The sequence below is a fragment of the Pseudophryne corroboree genome, chromosome 10, assembly GCF_028390025.1.
Source record: "Pseudophryne corroboree isolate aPseCor3 chromosome 10, aPseCor3.hap2, whole genome shotgun sequence".
NCBI classification, from domain to species: Eukaryota; Metazoa; Chordata; class Amphibia; order Anura; family Myobatrachidae; genus Pseudophryne; species Pseudophryne corroboree.
Window position 1 is genome coordinate 354,069,198 of NC_086453.1, and position 22,598 is coordinate 354,091,795.

The 22,598-nt window shown below is 41.0% G+C and overlaps 1 protein-coding gene across 1 annotated transcript; it reads left to right on the forward strand.

Moving 5' to 3' along the window:
* The first annotated feature begins 3,815 nt into the window (after window positions 1-3,815).
* On the forward strand, window positions 3,816-21,026 carry LOC134965357 (nicotinamide N-methyltransferase-like). Its single transcript, XM_063941825.1, has 3 exons — window positions 3,816-3,966; window positions 14,344-14,551; window positions 20,603-21,026. The coding sequence occupies exons 1-3, from the start codon at window positions 3,816-3,818 to the stop codon at window positions 21,024-21,026; spliced, it is 783 nt and encodes a 260-aa protein (XP_063797895.1).
* The last annotated feature ends 1,572 nt before the right edge of the window (window positions 21,027-22,598 follow it).

Genomic DNA, 22,598 nt, shown 5'->3' on the forward strand with positions numbered 1-22,598 from the left:
TACTGCAAGTTTTTGAATCCTGATACGATCATTCACTAAGCTGCTGAGTTTTGCACAATCGTTTTTTCCGATGTTGATGTGAATCGTAATATCAGGCAGTGTTTTACGGGAGTGATGAGTAAAACACTGCCTGACAAAACACAAGGAATCCCGGCCGGATCTGTGAGATCCGTGCAGGGCTTCATTGTGTACCTTAAAAAGTTGTTTAAAGTCTTAAAAAAATCTGAAAAAAATTGCGTGGGGTCCTCCCTCCTAAGCACAACCAGCCTCGGGCTCTTTGAGCCGGTCATAGATGAAAAAATATGGGGGGGAAAATGACAGGGGTTCCTCCATATTTAATCAACCAGCACCGGGCTCTGCGCCTGGTCCTGGTTCCAAAAATACGGGGGACAAAAAGCGTAGGGGTCCCCCATATTTTTGAAACCAGCATCGGGCTCCACTAGCCAGGTACATAATGCCACAGCCGGGGGACACTTTTATACTGGTCCCTGCGGCCCTGGCATTACATACCCAACTAGTCACCCCTGGCCGGGGTACCCTGGAGGAGTGAGAACCCCTTAAATAAAAGGGGTCCCCCCTCCAGCCACCCAAGGGCCAGGGGTGAAGCCCGAGGCTGTCCCCCCCATCCAAGGGTGGCGAATGGGGGGCTGGTAGCCTTTTAAAAAAATGTGAATATTGTTTTAGTAGCAGTACTACAAGTCCCAGCAAGCCTCCCCCGCAAGCTGGTACTTGGAGAACCGCAAGTACCAGCATGCGGTGGGAAACCGGGCCCGCTGGTACCTGTAGTACTACTACTAAAAAAATACCCCCAAAAAAACAGGACACACACACCGTGAAAGTATAAGTTTATTACATACATGCACACCTCCATACATACATACATACATACATACATACTTACTTATGTTCCCACGAGGCTCGGTCCTCTTCTCCATGTAGAATCCTTGGGGTACCTGTGAAAAAAATTATACTCACATAATCCAGTGTAGAATCAGACCTTTGTATAATCCACGTACTTGGCAAAATAATAAAATGGAAACCCGACCACGCACTGAAAGGGGTCCCATGTTTACACATGGGACCCCTTTCCCCAACTGCCAGGACCCCTCCTGACTCCTGTCAAAGAGGGACCCTTCAGCCAATCAGGGAGCGCCACGTCGTGGCACTCTCCTGATTGGCTGTGTGCTCCTGTAGTGTCTGTGAGGCAGCACACGGCACAGATACCATGTAGCGCCTATGTGCTCCATTGTAGCCAATGGTGGGAACTTTGCGGTCAGCGGTGAGGTTACTTTCGGTCAACCGCTGACCGCAAAGTTCCCACCATTGGATACAATGGAGCGCATAGGCGCTACATTGTATCTCTGCTGTGTGCAGCCTGACAGACACTACAGGAGCACACAGCCAATCAGGAGAGTGCCACGATGTGGCGCTCCCTGATTGGCTGAAGGGACCCTCTTTGACAAGAGTCAGGGGGGTCCTGGCAGTCGGGGAAAGGGGACCCATGTGTAAACATGGAACCCCTTTCAGTGCATGGTCGGGTTTCCGTTTTATTATTTTGCCAAGTACGTGGATTATACAAAGGTCTGATTCTTCACTGAATTATGTGAGTATCATTTTTTTCACAGGTACCCCAAGGATTCTACATGGAGAAAAGGACCGAGCCTCGTGGGAACATCGGTAAGTATGTATGTATGGAGGTGTGCATGTATGTAATAAACTTATACTTTCACGGTGTGTGTCCTGTTTTTTTGGGGGCATTTTTTTAGTAGTAGTACTTCAGGTACCAGCGGGCCTGGTTTTCCACCGCATGCTGGTACTTGTGGTTCTCCAAGTACCAGTTTGCTGGGGAGGCTTGCTGGGACTTGTAGTACTGCTACTAAAAACAATATTCACATTTTTTAAAAAGGCTACCAGCCCCCCATCCGCCGCCCTTGGATGGGGGGGGGACAGCCTCGGGCTTCACCCCTGGCCCTTGGGTGGCTGGAGGGGGGACCCCTTTTATTTAAGGGGTTCCCACTCCTCCAGGGTACCCCGGCCAGGGGTGACTAGTTGGGTATGTAATGCCAGGGCCGCAGGGACCAGTATAAAAATGTCCCCCTGCTGTGGCATTATGTACCTGGCTAGTGGAGCCCGGTGCTGGTTTCAAAAATACGGGGGACCCCTACGCTTTTTGTCCCCCGTATTTTTGGAACCAGGACCAGGCGCAGAGCCCGGTGCTGGTTGAAGAAATATGGGAGAACCCCTGTCATTTTTTCCCCCATATTTTTTCAACCAGGACCGGCTCAAAGAGCCCGAGGCTGGTTATGCTTAGGAGGGGGGACCCCACGCAATTTTTTTTTTAGTTTTTACACTAAACAGACCCTTTCCCATAGAAAACCATGCACAGATCTCACTGATCCGTGCATGGTTATCCAAACTCGACTGGAAAAAGCAGGTCTATTTTTTTTGCTGCTTTATTTAACGATTCAAAAAAAAAACAGACCCGCACTTGAGCACTCAGAAACTAACACCCAAATACGAATGAATAGTGAATGCCCATATTGTATGAAATAATAGCGGTGTTTGACCGATGGTCTATTCATTCGTATTTCGGAACTTTGCAAATCAAACCATTACGAATAGTCCAAACACTTCCGAGATTGGTGCTTAGTGAATTCCCGGATTGGGACTTAGAAAAAAAAACACCAATCGGACAAACTCGAATTCTTAGTAAATATTGGAGTGTCATGTTCATTGCCAGGACTTTCATGCACTGGGTGTCAAGCTCATTTCCAGGGGTTTTATGGGCTGGGTGTCTTGCTTGTTTCCAGGGTTTTCAAGATCTGGTATGGGTGTCATGCTCATTGCCAGGTGTGTGTAATTTTCATTGCCAGAGGTGTGTAATGCTAGCTGCTAGGGATAATGTTCATTCCCTGGGGTGTGTAATACTCATTGCCAGGGGTAATGTTCATTGCCAGGTTTAATGTTGTTGTCAGTGAGTGTGTAATGCTCATTGACAGAGGTTTTGCTCAATTTCAAGGGTAATGTCATTGCCAGGGCTGTGTAATGCTCATTGTCAGCAGTGTGTAGAGCCGACACCAGTGCCTGCATGCCAGCTCCCCCTCCTCCTCACCATAGTACTCCACTCGGGTGTTGGAGTTTCATGAGATGATGCATTGCGTCGTGACATCACGACGCAAACACGTCATTCTGTGAAACTCCACCCCCGATTGGGGTACTATGATGGGGAGGAGTGGGAGCTATCTAGGGACAGGGAGAAGTGCTGCATTGGGAGCCCTGTGTAGTCACATGACTCATCCACTGCTGGAATGGCACTGCCTCCCACAAAACACCCTCCTCCTGTCAGTCATTTGAGATTGAGTCCTCACTGTGAGTGTCCATGCAAACGTACCTTGGTGCACTAATAATCACTCCTCTGTGTTAACATTGGCATTGCGTCTGCATCTGAATCAGGCCCAATATTTGTATATATGTTTGCACCAGAAATATTTAAAAAATTTACATTTTTAATTATCAAATTTAATTACTTTTAATTAAATCACTGAAATATTGTGCACTATTTAAATATGTAATTAAAAAATGAATATTATGATAATTTATTCTGTTTTAATAGATGATCACTCTGTCATCTGCATTCCCATGACAGTTCCTGAGGCTGATAACCCATCATGTGATAACACTGATATCCTGGTTACTGATGAATATATATAACTGGGTCCTGGTGAGTATACTGTACACAGATATCCTGGACCAGTCACATATACAGTAAGAGGGAAGACGTGAGAGTCAGCCAGTCTGTGATACAGTAATACAAGATGGATTCCAGCTCATATAAATTCTATCCTGTACACGGCTTTGATTCTAGAGAACATCTGGAAACATATTTTTCTAACAAACCAGACATGGTCTTTGGAGAAGATACAATGAAATTTCCAATGGAATGTTTACACCGTGTTTTCAGTGAGGGTATGTACAGTAACAAAGCTACACTAAGGGTAGGTGCATGCATGTGCGCAGTTGTGTTAGACTATATTCTCCAATGGGATGGGGACTTATATACTGCACATGACAAATATATTCTCGGTATGGTGATGAATAAAATACACAGACTATATAAAAAAATAATAATAATGATACTTTATGATGGAACTAAGATTATATATTTGCATTTTTAGATGCATTTGAGAAACTCTTCAGGGATACTGGCAGAGGCGTCACTCACCTCTAAAACACATGATGTGGCCGGTCGCAAAAGGGGCACAGCTTCATGGGATGGGCGTGGCTTTGTGAAATGGGGCATGGCTTCACGGTACAGGGGTGTGGTTAATCATCCCAACCCCTGTTTTTGTCACCTCAGGTGTCCTGGAGATGTAGCCTGGCCCTGGAGACTGGCATTTCTTCAGTGACTGCTTGTGCATGATGACAGGTGCCAGGTTGCTGCATGTAATATTACAGTGCTGCACCCGGCTCCTGTCACTGAGCAGCAGCAGGCACTTTGGTGTCACCCCTCGGCAGGTGACACCCGGGTGCTGGATGCATCCCCCGCACCCTCCTTGTGACGCCACTGGATTTTTGCACATATGTGTATATAAACGTTAATAGTTATTTTTAAATGCAAAATATTTTGAAGTTTGAAATAGTATTAATAATTGAATCCATCAATGTAGTCAGAGCTGGAAGAATCATAGCTTGGAGATTGATAATCTTTAGAGGGAAAAAATACCAGCCAATAAGACCATAGACTATTTGTGGCTGCACAGTGAAATGACTATATATTGGGGCATGCTGCACTAAGGCCCTCATTCCGAGTTGATCGCTCACTAGCTGCTTTTAGCAGCAGTGGACACGCTAGGCCACCGCCCTCTGAGAGTGTATCTTAGCTTAGCAGAAGTGTGAACGAAAGATTAGCAGAACTGCTTGGAAAAATTTTCATGCCGGTTCTGAGTAGCTCCAGACCTACTCCTACCTTGCGATCACTGCAGACAGTTTAGTTCCTGGTTTGATGTCACATACACTCCCTGCGTTCGGCCAGCCACTCCCCCGTTTCCTCAGGCACGCCTGTGTTTTTACCTGACACGCCTGCGTTTTTTTAGCACACTCCCAGAAAACGCTCAGTAACCTCACAGAAATGCCCCTTTCCTGTTGATCAGCCTTGCAACAGAAAAGCGCCGCTAGACCTTTTGTAAAACTGCATAGTTTTGTGTGAAATTACTTCGTGCGTGCGTACTGCGGCCCGTACGCATGCACAGAAATGCCGGGTTTTTTGCCTGATCGCTGTGCTGTGACCGAAAGCAGCTAGCGATCAACTCGGAATGAGGGCCTATACTCTGCTGTGTCCATCCAGAGACTCCAGATTAATTGTGTCTGTGCAGTATAGTGACTGTATACAGGGACATGCAGTGCTATACTCTGCAGTGTCCAACCAGAGACTCCAGCCTAATTGTGGCTGTACAGTATAGTGACTGTATATAGGGGCATGCTGAACTATACTCTGCTGTGTCCATCCAGAGACTCCAGACTAATTGTGGCTGTGCAGTATAGTGACTGTATATAGGGGCTTGCTGAACTATACTCCGATGTGTCCATCCAGGAACTCCAGACTAATTGTGGCTGTGCAGTATAGTGACTGTATATAAGGGCACATTGCACTATATTCTTCTGTGTTCATTCCGAGTCTCCAGACTACTTGTGGATATGCAGTATAGTGACTGTTTATAGGGGAACACTGCGTTATACTCTGCTGTGTCCATACAGAAACTCCAGACTTATTGTTGCTCTGCAGTATAGTGACTGTGTATATAGGGGCATGCTGCATGCTGGTGTGTGTTGCACTGTACTCTCCTGTATTGTCTGAACTTTACTTTATCTCTGTGATCTGTGCAGTTTGAACTGAGCTGCAAGTTTAAAAATATAAAAAAAGAAAAAATATTTTTATTGTTTTTGTACTGATTGGTTGGTTTGCTTTTCTTGAGTGCACTTTGGTCACATGCATCTATAAGCCCTGTTGTCCGTGCAGTTTGCAAAGAGCAGCACGTTTAAAAATAGAAAAAACAAACAATATATATATTGTTTGTACTGTTTGGTGCACTTTACCCTAGTGCACATTGTTCACGCACATCTATAAGCCCTGTGATTCATGCAGTTCGAACCGGACTGCAAGTTTAAAAATAAAAAAGAGACCAGACTCTTATATATCTGGCATGATCAAATATTTGTTAAAACTGAGTTCCTGCAGCTCACAGTTGAGGGAGTTACTCATCTCCCTTAAATTAACCAAAAAGAAAAAAGAAATTTGAAAGCGCTGGATTTCAGTTAAAAAAATAAAAATACATTTAAAATATTTATATCATTCCAATGTGTATATAGATATATATATATATATATATATATATATATATATATATATATCTCAATATACCAATAAAGACCAACCATACAAACTAAAATATACATACAGTATTTCACAAATTCTTCTATAGCATCAAAATTAAAACAAATAAAGGCTTGAAATATCTCACTTTGCATGTAATGAGTCTTTATAATATATTAGTTTCACCTTTTAAGTTGAATTACTGAAATAAATGAACTTTTGCATGATATTCACATTTTCTGAGTTTCACCTGTATTGTGAGCTATAAAGTGGCTTACAGGGTAAGCTGTGCATGTCCTACCTGTTTACACTCCATTCAAGATGGTATATAGTAAAGTTCAGTGAAAACATTTTGCAGGTACTAGTAATTTTTGGGCTGATATTACTAACACAAGCATCCATTTGCCTCCCACAAACAAGTGCCGCCACTAGGCATTTGCCTCACATGCCTAATGGAAAATTTGCCATGCTTAATTTATGTAGAGCTGTTGCTGCCAGTGTAAGATTCCGGAGAAGTAAATGTTAAAGAAATGGGTGCAAGGGCCTATTCTTACTAATAATCCGAGTTTGTCCGATTTGTGTTGTTTTTTTCTAAGTCCCAACAAGAGAATTCACTAATCATAAATCTCGGCAGTGTTTCGGCTATTCGTAATGGTTTTAATGGCAAAGTTCAGAAATACGAATGAATAGACCATCGGTCAAACGCGGCTGTTATTTCATACACCACGGGTATTCACTATTCATTCGTATTTGAGTGTTAGTCTCTGAGTGCTCAATTGCGGTCAAATTTTTTTGCGATTCGTTAAAAAAAGCGGCAAAAAAATAGAGTTGCCACTTACAAATCATTCACACCTGAATTAGGATGCCTATAAAAGGATCTTAGGCCCATTTCAAACAACCTACACTCAGAAATGGCAGCAGGACTGTGGGCCAGTGATCTTTTGTGTGCTGTGGGATTCCTCAGACTCAGACATCAGCCTGTAAGTAACCAGGGCCAAGAAACTGAACATGGTCAGCAGGTTGTACAGGTTCCGCGGAGGCTGCGTAGGCCTCATTTTTTAGGGGGCGTTAAACTTGAACACATTGTCCGATGATAGGGTCATACAGATGTTCCGTCTAAATTGTACCAACATTTTCCGTCTGTATGACCTTGTTAAACTGGGCCTAGACCCTGAGACAGCACGCTCTCGCTTTGTCTCAGGCCTGCACAAACTCCTGGCTGTGTTGCACTTTATGGCTACTGGGAGCTTTCAGGCTGTGTCTGGGGATGTCATAGGAATCTCACAGCCTTCATTTTCAAGGATATTAACACAGGTGATGTATACCTAACTACCTTCTCTGTTTTCGGTTGTTTTTAATTACTCTCGGTGGCCAGTTCTGTACTAAAATCTCATGTTTTATTTTCTATCAAATATACACACAGGTGTTGGCTATGGAATGGGTTTGAGTATATCACAACCAGGCGCTGAAGCTGCTGATTAAGTACAATTCTCAGAAGTTTCACCTTACTTCTAAAACAATATAGCAGTACAAGAAAATGAGAAAATGTGCATATTAATCAAGCGCTAAGAACAGTACTTCCCTTATTTGGGGATGATTATAAGCCAATGTTTCTCCTCTTGAGTGGGTGATGGTCTCAATATAATTCACCAGGTTTATGAAGAAACATGGAACAAAGAAATAAAACAAATATGGTGTAGTATGTCAACCACACAACAATCACAAGTCCCAAACACTTTATATCCGGTATCCCCTTGATTCGTAAGACGTATGAAAATGAGTCCTAGATGGCGTACCGTACTCACAGAGTGGATAGCCACCATAGACCCATAAAGGTATCTTTATGTTTAGGATCCAACCCTCTCACTGGTCAATTCTAGAAGTATAGGTGCATACCCGAACTCACACTTCAAGGAATGATAGCAAATATATCAAGGTATATTTAGTCCCCCTTAACGAGTATACTGGGATGGCAACATATATCCATTATTATACATATATCCATTATTATACACATTATTTGTGTTGATTAAAATATTTACAATTTCATGTGTAATAATCTGATTACTCATTTTTAACACACACAAACATGGCACAACAATAATGTCATTCATTTTGGGACTGAATTATCTAAATTGTTTCACAACATATTAGTACCTTTTTAGGCAAATCAATTGTGTTATTCTTGTAATGTCGTCTAGAGAAGAAATGTAAAAGACTTAATAATCACATTGTAAGTTGTATTGGTCATGGATGAATCTGCATGGCTGCCAATTATTCTGTCTGCAGGATATGAGAATGATTGGAATCTAGAAAGAGTAATGATTAGAAAAAAATCAAGTGGTCTTGTTACTGCATGCTACGATCAATGTGCAGATCAAATTACTTTTTCCTCCTCCAAAAAAATACAAAGATGTTAAAGAATAAATGTTTTGGCAAAAATCCTGTTGTTGTTTGTAACACTTATAATGAATGATGTTGAACAAATTGACAAGGTGCTAAGTGTTATATATATTGAGACAAACCTACACTTACTAACTGTGATTATTTTCTTCTCTATACAGAAATCAGTGTCTTTATTTTTTTTTTGGGGGGGGGGTTGGCTGCTTGGACTGGACTTTGCCTTTTCCACTGTCGTGTTGGCGTGCTCTGGTGGAGCGCCTTGGTGGTGAGGACACTGGCGATAGAATAGGAGTAGTCGTACCAGAACCCTGCTTGGTTGTTGTTGGTGCTGGGATCTGAGTGTTTCATTGAGGTTAGTGAGAGTGGCATTAAGTTCACGTGTTGTAGCATTTTGATTTTCTAAAATTCTTGTTATAGATTCATTGATCATTTGATTGTTTTCTAAGATGTTGATGTAGCTTTGCTGTTGTCTGTGCTGTTCTTCCATTATGCGTTGTAAGTTGCCCATGACATGTGTAATGTCTGCACACATGATTTCCATGGTATTGGCAATTCTGGTGGTTGGTTCATTTTGGCTACTGATATTTCTGCTGATTCTTCTGAGGTGAAATGGTATGTTAGCAAAAATTTGGGTCTGCCTACGCAGGCAATCTTCATTAGTGGCCTGCTTTGTAGCCCAACTGTCCCAAAACACATGATCAGGGCCTTGTGCTACTGGTGTTGTCGGGCTGTGTTGTGGTGATGGAGTGCTTTGCTGTGGTGGTGTACTCACAGGTGCTGGGTGGCTGATTCCTTCAATTAATGGCTGCATTTGTAACATGATTGTCTCATCCATGTTACTGTGTTGCTGCTGTTGTGTCGGGATGCTGGTACCAGTACTAGAATCTGGAATTTGAACCATTTTGTCGTTAGTTAGACATATGTTTGAGAAATTAAAGCAAAGCAATAAACATGGAACACATGTATTTAAATGGTACTTTCAGATATCCAGCATAGCAACATCATCACTCAGAACTTAAATACAGACATATTCCTGTTTGTGGCAAATGTGTCTGGTTACTTCATTCTTAAAGCAAGCGCATGAGTTGTATGGTAGATCAGACATACTCTACCATAAAAACACACTTTAAATCATAATGTGTTGCCTTATAGTGTTTTAAACAGAAACATAGTAATGTTTTGGCATGTTGGTGCCAATGTTACGACAAACACATAAGTGAAATTGATTAAATAAACCTTACTATTTGCCACGCTTACACATGTGTTTATGTTGCAGCATCTTCCACACAATCTGCTGCTGTATGGCTGAAGTGGACATACATATCTTTACTGGATGTGGACAAGGCCATTTTGCTCAGAATCCATTTGATGTGTTTTTTTTGTTGGTAAGTATAGCAGATTTTGTGTAATTTACAGTTAATTAGTCTAATTAAATGGATTATTATGAGATGAGTAATTGTTTAAATCATTACAGTTTCTTACTCACAATCAAGATGAGGGGAGTGTGGTTGGCGTCTTGGATGTGTGACCAAAATTTGGACTGGTGGGACCGAGGAAACTGTAGACAATCTTCGTGGCGGGGTAGACTGCTGCGGTTGTGATTGGACTTCAGACCTTGCTTTCTTTGTTGCCACATGTATTATTGTTTGGTGTGCTACAGGATTCCGCCTCCTGCTGCTCAAGACTTCTTTTGATGGACCTAGGATTTAAAGTTTACTTTTGTTATGGCCATTCCTTTACAAACATAACCTATTCTACAATGGACACTTTACCTGCTTCCGCAGCGTCATCATCATCATCAGATGTCATGGGAGTGACTGTAGGCCGTCCAATACTGCTTTTTTTCAACACTGTAAATAATGAAACAAATAAAAGAACTCATTTATTCATGCTATTGTTGATACATCCACCCATTATGTTTATAAACATTAAATCTTTCAAAAATGGATGCTTAATTATGTGTGACTAATTTCTGAACAAAACCATAAAATAATTAAAAAAACAAACACATTGGCCAATAGCCATATGCACTATGGAAATTGCAACACAGGATATAATGTACAGGACACAGACATAGGACACAGGGGCAGATTAATTAAGCATGGTGAAGTGATAAAGTGGAAGGTGATAAAGCACCAGCCAATCAGCTCCTAAGTGTCATTTTGCAAACTCAGCCTGTAACATGGAAGTTATGACCTGATTGGTTGGTAATTTATCAACTTCAACTTTATCACTTCACCATGGCTGAATAAATCTGGCCCACAAATAATAATACATACACTAACAACCCAAAGCACAGACATCTTCAATTCAAAACGTTATGTAATTAATGAAAGAAGCAATATAGAAAATGCTCTGTGATGTGGCACTCCAAACACACATTAGCACAAAATGAGCCAAAAAACAAACCAACATTATAAAAACCAGCATAATAGTACGGTAACTAAGTCTGCAGTGTTGTATCAGGGTACAAATACAGACTCTAAATGATCCAAAAAAATGGATTTGTCTTAAACAAGATTACATGCAGTACTAATGAAATTACACATGTAACTGGCTTCAAAGCCACTTTGCACTACTCAAGCCTCTAACATGTCAACCACTGATTTTTCAAACATTGCACATGGATAACTGAAATCAAAAACATTGGCTAACTTGCAAACTGACAAATGTGCAAAAGGAAAACATTATTGCTGGACAATTCAATGACACACCAAGTCCAAACTACACATGGAAAATGTACTGTAAAAAAATCACATGACATACAATAAAGTACTATGTTACATTGGCTTTTGTAAAGAACATTACCCAAATCAATGTATTTGCTGATGCACACATGAAGATGGGAGTAATATGCAACGTCACATGACATACATTTCTCCCCAAAAATAACGCAAGAAGTAATGTAATAGAATGTTAAGAAAAATACACATGCTCACCATCCTTCCTGGGCAGATTGGAATCACGGACATGGGTTGCAGACACTACTTCAGGAGGTATTAAACTCTGCATGGGCTCCTCATAGTCCAGATATTTGGCAATATAGGGCTGCCCACCACCGGTTTTGTGAGCCGACTTCGCCTCCTTGGCCATTTTGGACTTGACACATCGCTTTATGTCATAGTACCATTTGCGGCACGTGTCCTCCGTCCGCTTGACCACCCCCTCACTATTTACAGCAGCAACAACTTTTGCCCACAACACCGTCTTCTTCCATGTTGGCACCTTGGCGGACTCAGGCCCAAATAGCTGCCGCTGATACTTCATCAGCTCCCGAACCAATGTCACATTTTCAGCATAACTAAACTTTACATTCCGCCCAGTCTTAGTAGTGGTGCGTGGCTGCAGAGTTCTCTGACTGTCACTATCACTGTCACTTGAGGCTGCTGCAGCAACCACATCCACCTCCTCAACCTCACTAACCTCACTCTCACTCACCTCCTCTACCTGACCAACCTCCTCCCCCTCACTCACACCCTCCACCTCATTCACCTCTGAGTCAGACATAATTGTGTGGTTCAACAATTAACATAGAAAAAAAAACAACAACACACTCCTCCACTACCACTGCACAACTCACACACACACACACACACACACACACACATGCACACACACACATGCACACACACACACACACACACACACACACACAAACACTGACAAGGGACTATAAATCAAAAAAACTTGGACAAAAAATGAGACAAAACCAAAAAAAAAACAAGACTACAAGAATGACAAGACTACTTTCAAACACAATACTACACTCAGAAATCGCCCAAACAACTCCTCACCAAACCAACTACTCACCAACCTCCACAGCACAACCTCCCTCCTCACCACTAACTAAACCCACAAGGTGCGGACGGTTTGGGGCATATTTATATGGTTGCGTACAGACACTCCTACATCTGAAACATAATCAATCACTAACGGGGATGAAAATCGAAACTAAAAGTGAAAATGCGGCCGTGGTTGATAAATAACCCTGCCGCGTTTAACATAGAAAATAAACCAGTAAAAACAACAAAAACACGTACGCAAACGACAATGACGGCTGTAAATGTGACAAAAAAAAGACTGGCATCGACATCGGAAAACACGAAAACCATAAACTCGACTGCTTCGTAACTTGGCGTTAATAGTTTCAAAAAGTTGCATGAAAATGAACCCGATAACAAACGAGTTTAAACACTACACAAACCGACTCAAATACGAATATTAGTAAATAAACCCCAAGGTGTGTGCTTTGGCTCTGTTTTATCCAGGGCCCCAGGTGCACCACACACAATGCACCCATTATAGATATGCTACTGCCTTTCACCATCATAATAAACCCCCCTAATCCTAACCAACACCTTTACACCCCACATTTCATCCGGTCTCTAGGTCGACAGTAACTAGGTCAAAAATGTTTAGGCTGACCTCTATTGGTCGACAGTAACTAGGTCAACCAGGTGTCAAGGTCGACAGGGTCTCTAGTTCGACATGTTCTAAGTCAACAGGTCAAATAGTCAACAGGAGTTTTTCACATTTTTTTCTTTTTTTGAACTTTTTATACTTAACGATCCACGTGGACTATGATTGGGATAAGTAAACTGTGCCAAGCGCAGTGGTAGCGGAGCAGGGCTCCTTGTCCAAAGCATGGCGAGCAAACATGGTGCACTAATTGGGTTTCCTGGTCACTGTACAGAGAAAATGACACCTAAAAAAACTTAAAAAACTCATGTTGACGTTTTGAGCTGTCAACTTAGACCATGTCGACCTAGATAATCTGTCGGCCAAGCATCCCTGTCGACCTAGTTAATGTCGACCAATAGTAGTTGACCCAAACATGGTCGACCTAGACACTGTCGACCCTATGAACCACACCCCATTCGGCACATGTGCAGAACGGGTCCTGCAATCATAAAGCAGTGATGCAAATGCCTCTGCCTGATTGACAGGCAGAGGCATTCACAGGGAGGAAGGGGTGGGGGCGCTGACGTTGCAAGTAATGGGGGTGTATTGCCCTCATATTCTGGGAGTGGCGAGGCCAAGGACTGCATCATGAGATGCAATTTCCTTGCTCTCACAACCTGATCTACAGAATGCCTAGGATTACTCAGCCTGTTATCGTAGATAAACATCGCTATCGATGGTTGTGATGTTCATCCCATATACAATTGCATCAACAATGTAGGAAGGAGATAGTATGCACCTCCTCCTTATTTTGCATTATTAAGAATAGCAATCACAAATTTGCTGCAAATAGCTTTGCAATTGCAATCCTTAGTGGATTAGTCTCTAGGTGTGCATGTTTTCTAAGGGTTTGCATTATGAAACATTATGGACAATTCTGATGTTTACAAATGTTTGTGTATTTACTGTAGGCAGGATAGGTGGCCCCAGATACTGGAAATTCTGCTAAAATAAGTACTTACAGTACATTTCTTATACAGTAAACTGAAGGAGAAAATGATGCGTGGTGAGGCAGTTGCTTACATGTAACAGGACATTACAGAATGATGAATAGAATAGATGCTACATAACATATTATATTCTGTAATCACTGTAATCTTTCCCTGCAGGACACATTAAGGGAGATCTTCTGATTGACATCAGTGTTGGATCCTTCATTCATCATCTCTATACAGCCAGTGGATTTTTCAAACAGATCCTTGTGCTGAAGTGCTCTGAGCAATGTATTATGGAGCTGAACAGATGGATTAACACACGCACTGGAGCGTTTGATTGGTCTCACATAATGGCATATATGAAATGCCTAGAAGGAAACAGGTAACATATTTTCCAAAACATCTATCATGAGTTATCTCAGTGTCAGTACACAATAAACTTTTCCAAATGTTCTACCCACCAAAAATAAAACAACTGTGATCTTGGACTGCATTACATACCACCAAATATATGAATCTTAGGTTTTAAATTTCTTGAAAATGGATAAAAATAGCTAAAATCAATTAATTTTTGCAATCCAACACCTGAAATTTGGATTTAAAATCCAAATTCCAAACGTCTGCAGCATCAAACTAGGAATTGGTTTGGATCCGCAAAATTTCCATGGCTTCGGATTTCTTAAGAACCAAACATCACATTTCTAATATACAGGGGTGTTTCACTAGCTGATGGACCCAAAGATTTTCTTATAACTTTTAAAGCAATTGAAGTAAACACTTTCAACACTTGCTATGACTTCCTCATGCTTATCATAGACCAAGGTCTGTATGTCAATTACTTTAATAGTTATACAAAAAACTTTGGGGCCAATAGCAAGTGAAACGTTCAGTATTTACCTTGGCTCTGATTTATGCTTTCATTTACAGCCAAATCTCATATCTTTAAAAAAAAAACTGAAATCTATACTTTTTGTCAAAAGGGTTTATCATTGCTTGAATCCCACCATATATACTGTAGTAATGCAGAAACATCTAGGGCAGTGATTCACAAACTTTTTTTAATCATAGCACCCTTTAGTATCAGAATTTATGTAAAGTTTCTTCCAGCCCTGTTTTGATGAAAAGACTCCAGGAGCTCCATGAACAAATGTGAGACAGGAGCTAAGAGAAAATATAAGAGGCTGTTACCGTTTCCACGGGGGATATTTTAAAAGAACATCAGGATGATGCCCGGAGACAAGAAGTGACGTTGCGGCTCCGTGCTGAGTCACTATTGAGCATCAGGTTACCATGACATCCCGGATATACAAAGGAGTGTATAGGAGGAGTATACATATGCAGCAGAGGACCATGGGATATGTAGTCATCATTGTGTATAGGATCCAACTGCGTACAGTGGACTGTGATTGGTGCTATGAACATTTAAATAACTTGCATTTTAGACTGACCAAAATTCTGAGCAGCACCTTGAAAAAGACCCCATTGGACTGGCATGTAGGGGCGATGGAGGATGTTGCTGATGTCACATGGTAGTGCTCATAATCAGCGACATACTGTAGCAGGTTCACATAATTCCAGATCGGATGACATACGTATTGTCTAGTGTATATCCATCTTAAGGCTGACAGAATGGCCCCCAGGACTTCTATAGATTTTGTAAGGACCATTACAAATGAAACAGGCAGGGTTCCCTGCTGTTTGCTAGGCACCCCCATGGCTGAGACCTCGTTACAACCCCACCCCTCCATGCAACCTTCCAATCCAAAAAGGCTATCTAATAGATTACAAAAGAGGTACATCTGCATGCACTCCTTGTCATTGAAAGACCCCCTCTGTCCAGGGCAGTAGCAGCAGCAGCATTGCTATCATCAGCTCCTTGTTGTCTGGTGGGCATGGAGCTTATCTTTGTATGAGTCATGCCTGTGGGAGGGAGGAGGAAGTGAGCAGCACAAAAGTTGCTGCCTGCACGCAACACAGCCAGACAGTACTAAAACACATACTGTGCAGCCCCCTCCATTTGAGTCCTGCTGATCCCCACCACCTCATTAAGCCCCTTCATTCTAGGGATAGCCATCGGTGAGAAGTCCAGACACAGCAATCAGCAGTATGCAGCAGCCTGACACTGACAGCTGGAAGGCAGGGAGAGATCCTTCCTGGTTGTCAGGAATATGAGAAGGCACAATGCAGCAACGACCCTTGTGCTGCATAATTGTACTAGCCCGGTGGGCAAATGGCACTGTGCCCCCCCCCCCCGGCTCAGCCCACCACTGGTTAAAACACTGAGATATCACAAACTCCCCAACCCTTAGGCTATTACATGTGGCCCATAATGTTCATAAATTCACCAATAATCGGATTTTAATTTGGAACAATTTACTGTCCCTTCCTGTCTAATGTGACATTTTTAACAATAGATTGGTGTGAGTTATTACTGCCCCCAGGTATACATATAGGATGCCCCACTCACTGAGTGTTACAACACTTCTTCTTTGAAGACATTGTGCACAACATTCCCAAAATGCTGTAATAATAATTTGGCAATATAAACCACTTAATCTATTTCTCTATTGAAAACTTTGACATCATTGGTTCAATTTACTTTAAAATGATGCATTTTTGTAAAAATGGAACGGGCGCCCTCTACACTGTGCATGTGCAGCTCTTGTTACAGTTATTACACTTAATCACAGTAACAGAATTTTAAAAACAAATTTCCCAGATGATTTCCACACCCCCACATCAGCCATTTGGATTTCAAATTGCAACCATAGCAACCATATGCAGATATTCATATCTTCCATATGCAACTCTGCACTCAACACTTCACTGATCCTAAAAATACCCCACATGCCCTCAAATCTCCACTGGTCACAAATGTCCCAACGTGCAGGGCTGGCATATCCATTAAGCAGATTTAAGCAGCTGCCTAAGGGTGCCAGGACCTGAGGACACAGCCTGCTGAGGCTGCCTGTGAGATAAATGAAAGATGTCTCTGACATCATTATTATGCTTAATGCTGGTGACCAGCTATTATTAATACCTGCTGCACTCTGCTCCTCTGGTCATCAGTGTTATCACATTTAACACAAAAAGAAAGGAAAAAGTATTCCACATTGGGGCACTCATCTGTAACTGGCTGTAATGGTGATTCAAAATTCAGGTGCAAGACGACTCCCTATAAAACGTAACCTTTATTGTAATTTGTATAAAATACTGATAATAGATAGCTAGCGAAGTATTCAAAGAAAATTTGTGAAATAGTGAATTGTGCAAAAGAAAAATAAAAAATAAAAAAAAATGAACACACACTGGTCTCAAATATATTCAATCTACTAAATAATTCTATCCTATAGTAATTATACAACTATATCATTGTGCCTTTTGTCAATATTAACATGTTGGATTGTATACATGAATTTTGTGCTCCCTCATTAGGATAAGTAAGCTTACAGTTTGGAGAATTAGATTGAAAAGTCCTCTGCAATTGTTATTCACAATGTGTAATAATCACAAAAAGCAATTCACACACTGATATCATAAATGATAACAGTTCTGAAACACTTTTAGTTGATGCTCATGTGAATAAATAGGTTTGATAGGGTAACCCTGAAGTGATCTTGGACTAATTTTATAAGTGAATATTGCTGGGACCTATTTATACAGTGAATTATTCTAAATTAGGTCTCCCGTCCTCTGCATATTATATGGGCCACCCATATCATTAATGTTGCACCAAATATCAGGAAAAATAATCCCAAATGCAGTAAATTGTTGGTTGTAGAGAGCGCTTGTGTCCCATCCACCTTCTGGGTGCCGTGTTTTTTTAAATGATCACACTGTCTCTATACACTATATTGAAATGTGCTATTAGTATACGTCAATCACTGCTACAATCTGATATCCGGGGCACCGGATATATGTACCATAGGATGTTTTCAGATATCAATTAAGTGTTGCTTCCCTGTTACTAGGGATTTAGAAAGTCTTATTTGGGCACAGCTTAGAGAACGAGCATGATACAATGCAGTATTGCTAATAACGGCAACGGAATATTAGACATGCAGTAAACTGACACCCAATCTTTTTTCATTCAGTTAGTATATGAGGGTTTAATTTACAGAGACAGACAGCCCATTTTCTATCTACATAAAAGTTTATATATCATGCTATACGATAATTGCATGATAATTTAACTGGTAGAACACGTTTTGGATACATTGTAATGCAGCCAGGTTATGATAGTACTGATACGGCTGACTTTGAAACATTTTTTGCGGATCAGTGAGAATACGAGTTCACCATCTGCACAATACGTTACTGACACTTTGTATTTTAGTCAGACCATTCTAGCCTAATTTAATCAGCTGCAGATTATACACTGTAATAAGTGAAATAGGTTATTACTTTAAGTGTATGCCATTGAGATTCTCTAAATTAAGCAAGATTATTATGGCCTGTTTGAGCTGTTTCTGATTAATTACATGCTGGATATGGGAGATTGAGGATAATTACCAACTCCCGTGTATTGTGGAATGTTATGTTCCAGCAGGATTAACCCCCAAACTGACTTGTAAGAGCATTAATTATAAGTGATTCCGATTTGCATAGAGAAGTGTTCAGATTATACTGTATCATTGCTCCAGCCCTCATATAAATTATATGTGGTGAGAATATGTCCTGTTAGGAATATACTTACACTCTGTAGTAAGTTATGACCACATAAATTCATTATTAATTAAGACATAAGCGCTTTTTACAACATAGTGTTCAAATGACTATCTACAACGTTTTTTGACCATAAAACATATTAGTAACTGGGACACAAGCGCTCTCTACAACCAACAATTTACTGCATTTGGGATTATTTTTCCTGATATTTGGTGCAACATTATTGATATGGGTGGCCCATATAATATGCAGAGGACGGGAGACCTAATTTAGAATAATTCACTGTATAAATAGGTCCCAGCAATATTCACTTATAAAATTAGTCCAAGATCACTTCAGGGTTACCCTATCAAACCTATTTATTCACATGAGCATCAACTAAAAGTGTTTCAGAACTGTATCCACTTATGGTATCAGTGTGTGAATTGCTTTTTGTGATTATTACACATTGTGAATAACAATTGCAGAGGACTTTTCAATCTAATTCTCCAAACTGTAAGCTTACTCATCCTAATGAGGGAGCACAAAATTCATGTATACAATCCAACATGTTAATATTGACAAAAGGCACAATGATATAGTTGTATAATTACTATAGGATAGAATTATTTAGTAGATTGAATATATTTGAGACCAGTGTGTGTTCATTTTTTTCTTTTTTCTTTTGCGCAATTCACTATTTCACAAATTTTCTTTGAATACTTCGCTAGCTATCTATTATCAGTATTATATACAAATTACAATAAAGGTTACGTTTTATAGTGAGTCGTCTTGCACCTGGATTTAGAATCACCATTACAGCCAGTTACAGATGAGTGCCCCAATGTGGAATACCTTTTCCTTTCTTTTTGTGTTTAAATGTGATTAACTTATTCCAGGGAGCACCCCCAAACCAATGATAAATACTAAGAATTTTTCTAAAAATTGTTTTGGTTATAAACAATGGGAAGTAACTGATTGATATGAGTATATGACCTATATGATCTGTGCGGATTTTCTCTTCTTTTGGCATCAGTGTTATCAGTCAGGTGCAGCAGGCAGACAGCAGCATGTGTGCCTCACCCAGTACCCACTAAGGTAGTCATTGAGACCAAGCCGCAAACGCAGCTGCACGGCCATACACATTGTGATTGCATTAGCCGTAGATGCGACTGCAATGTGATTGACAGCAGTGAGCATTGCGGGGGTGAAATTACTTCATTATAGGGGCTAGGCAAGGAAAATGGGGCTGGATCATCTGTATTTTCGGGGCACCTGCGTGAAGACACATGCAACCAGGCTGCACTGCTAGGGTTCAACATAAGGCCCAATGCCTCTGAAAATTGCAGATGTATCGGAAGGCGGCCTCACACATGTTGGGTGACCTTGCCCTGTGCTGGGTGGCCCCCAGCATGTGAAGAGATGACCACAGCTCAGGCTATGTATGCAGCGATCTGTGGTCATCTCTGAATAGCCCTCTAAGTCTGAACAATGGAACAAAGCTATATTGCACTGAGTGTTTCAAATAGGGGTACATAATGGACACCTTTTCCATACCACTACAATATTCCATGCACCTGAAAGATGAAAGATGTTCCTCATTGAAAGTATAGAATAATGTCCAATCTCTTCCACCTTCAAGGAACCCTTCCAGAAAATAAACAATGTCTCTCTAAATGATACCTTCATATCCAATGAATCTCCATATAAAACTATATTTTATTTCTCATGTGGTGGCATGACTAGTCCTAGATCCAAATGAACCTTTTGTGTTTGTATATTTCAGTGACCTGTGTCAGGATAAAGACATTACATTGAAGACAGCAATAACAAAGACTATGAAATGTAACATTGACAAAGAGAATATCACAGACCCAGAGGTGCTCCCACCAGCAGACTGTGTCATCAGTGCATGTATGCTGGATGCCATCAGCAAAGACCAAGCTGATTATATAAAGTATCTCAGGAACTTCATAAAGCTACTGAAACCTGAAGGATACCTGATATTGGTGGGGTGCTTAAATACAACTTATGTGAAGATTGGGCAGGACAAGATACATGTGTTCAAATATGATGAGAACTTTGTAAGAAAAGTTCTCACTAATGAAGGGTTTATTATTGACCACTGGGCAGTGCACAAAAGAACATCAGTGAGTGACCTTATTGACTATGATGGAATTTTGTTTATTACAGCTCACAGAGAGTGTTAAGGCCTGATTCAGGGACGCATGCTCTGTTAATGTTGTTGTTGGGCGCAGTTCAGCATTTTCATTTTACTGCACTTTCATATAAATCACACTACACATGAATCCTGATCATGTTCATACTGATTTGGATAAGGAAAAGAGAGATAAGACTCTCGTTTGGGGGCACTCTTGTGTATGTACAGTAAATATACATTAAAAAGTGCATCACCATGCACTTAGTCATCGTTGATGCATGAACTGCATTGGGGGCACAGGGATACAGAAAATTACCATCTTTCTGGCCCTAAATTCCCGACGCCTAGCTGCAGTGTGACGTCATTGAGCCGCGATCCAACAACAAGTCATGAACCGCTGGACGCAACAGAGCGGAGAAGAAGGACTTTTAACATCACCTTCCCAATTGATGCACGGGACCGACTAGGAGGTAGGGACAGTTAGGGCATTCACAAACACATTGTGAATTTAGAATGGACTGAGCTCAACTTATATACTCCATAAAGGAGTTGTAAACATACTGCACACTAACCATAAAAAAATCTTTTATTTACAGGGGCCACTCTCCATATACAAATTATATTTGACTGCACAGCCAAATATATGCATTCAGATATATATTCAAAGATATTTTTTGCGCTCGTTACATGTTTTATACATAAAACTTAACTTTTATTGTATATCTCATAAAACGACTGTATGTTAATACTGTTTTTTGTCATAAAGCACACTCAATAAATAAAGATTAAATCATTGGAAGTATATTCCCTTCTTTTTTCATTGCAACAGGGATCAATATTAGGTGGTTTACCCTGAATCTATTTTTAAACACTCGACTAGATACTCTGTGTGTCCTAGTAGTAAAGGTAATATTAGTAACAGCACAGAAGAGTGAGATCATTGAAAGCAAAAAATGACATGACATCTCCATAAACTCCTAGCCAAAGATTATCACACTCAATAAATCCCAGAGTATTGTACAGTATGTCATGTGGAGGTGTATTATTACATTGGTACTTGAGTCAATCTCTGTGTTTTGAATGGAGATTGTCAGGTCTCACATTCTCTTGTATCAAACCTACTTCAGGTCTATCTATGCCAATTATGCTGTATATCAAATCATCTCTGAGTTAATATTAGTATCCACAGTTTAAACTTTGTGTCAGCATGCTATAATAATTAATTTAAGAATAATTCCCACAGTGAGGATGGGTGTAGTACGGTATGCCGGCGGCCGGGCTCCCAGCGACCAGCATACCGGGAGCCCGACAGCCGGCATATCAACAGTGTGGCAAGCGCAAAGGAGCCCCTTGCGGGCTCGCTGCGCTCGCCACGTGCGCCATGCTATTTATTTTCCCTCCAGGGGGTCGTGGACCCCCATGAGGGAGAATAGCTGTCGGTATGCTGGGTGTCAGGATCCCGGCACCGGTATACTGTGCGCCGGGATCCCAACATTTGGCATACTGAAGACCACCCGTGAGGACAGCCTCACTACCCGTACTGGGAGACCGGACATGTGAAAAAAGATTTTTGAGATAAGATACCTTAACCCCTGTCTGTGCTGCTAACTTCTCTCATGCA

Bases quoted from the DNA above. Each gene is read 5' to 3' on its own strand.
- LOC134965357 (XM_063941825.1), top strand. From the start codon at position 3,816: ATGGATTCCAGCTCATATAAATTCTATCCTGTACACGGCTTTGATTCT. The intron at 3,967-14,343 runs GTATGTACAGTA...CTTTCCCTGCAG, and splicing joins ACACCGTGTTTTCAGTGAGG to GACACATTAAGGGAGATCTT. The intron at 14,552-20,602 runs GTAACATATTTT...TGTATATTTCAG, and splicing joins AAATGCCTAGAAGGAAACAG to TGACCTGTGTCAGGATAAAG.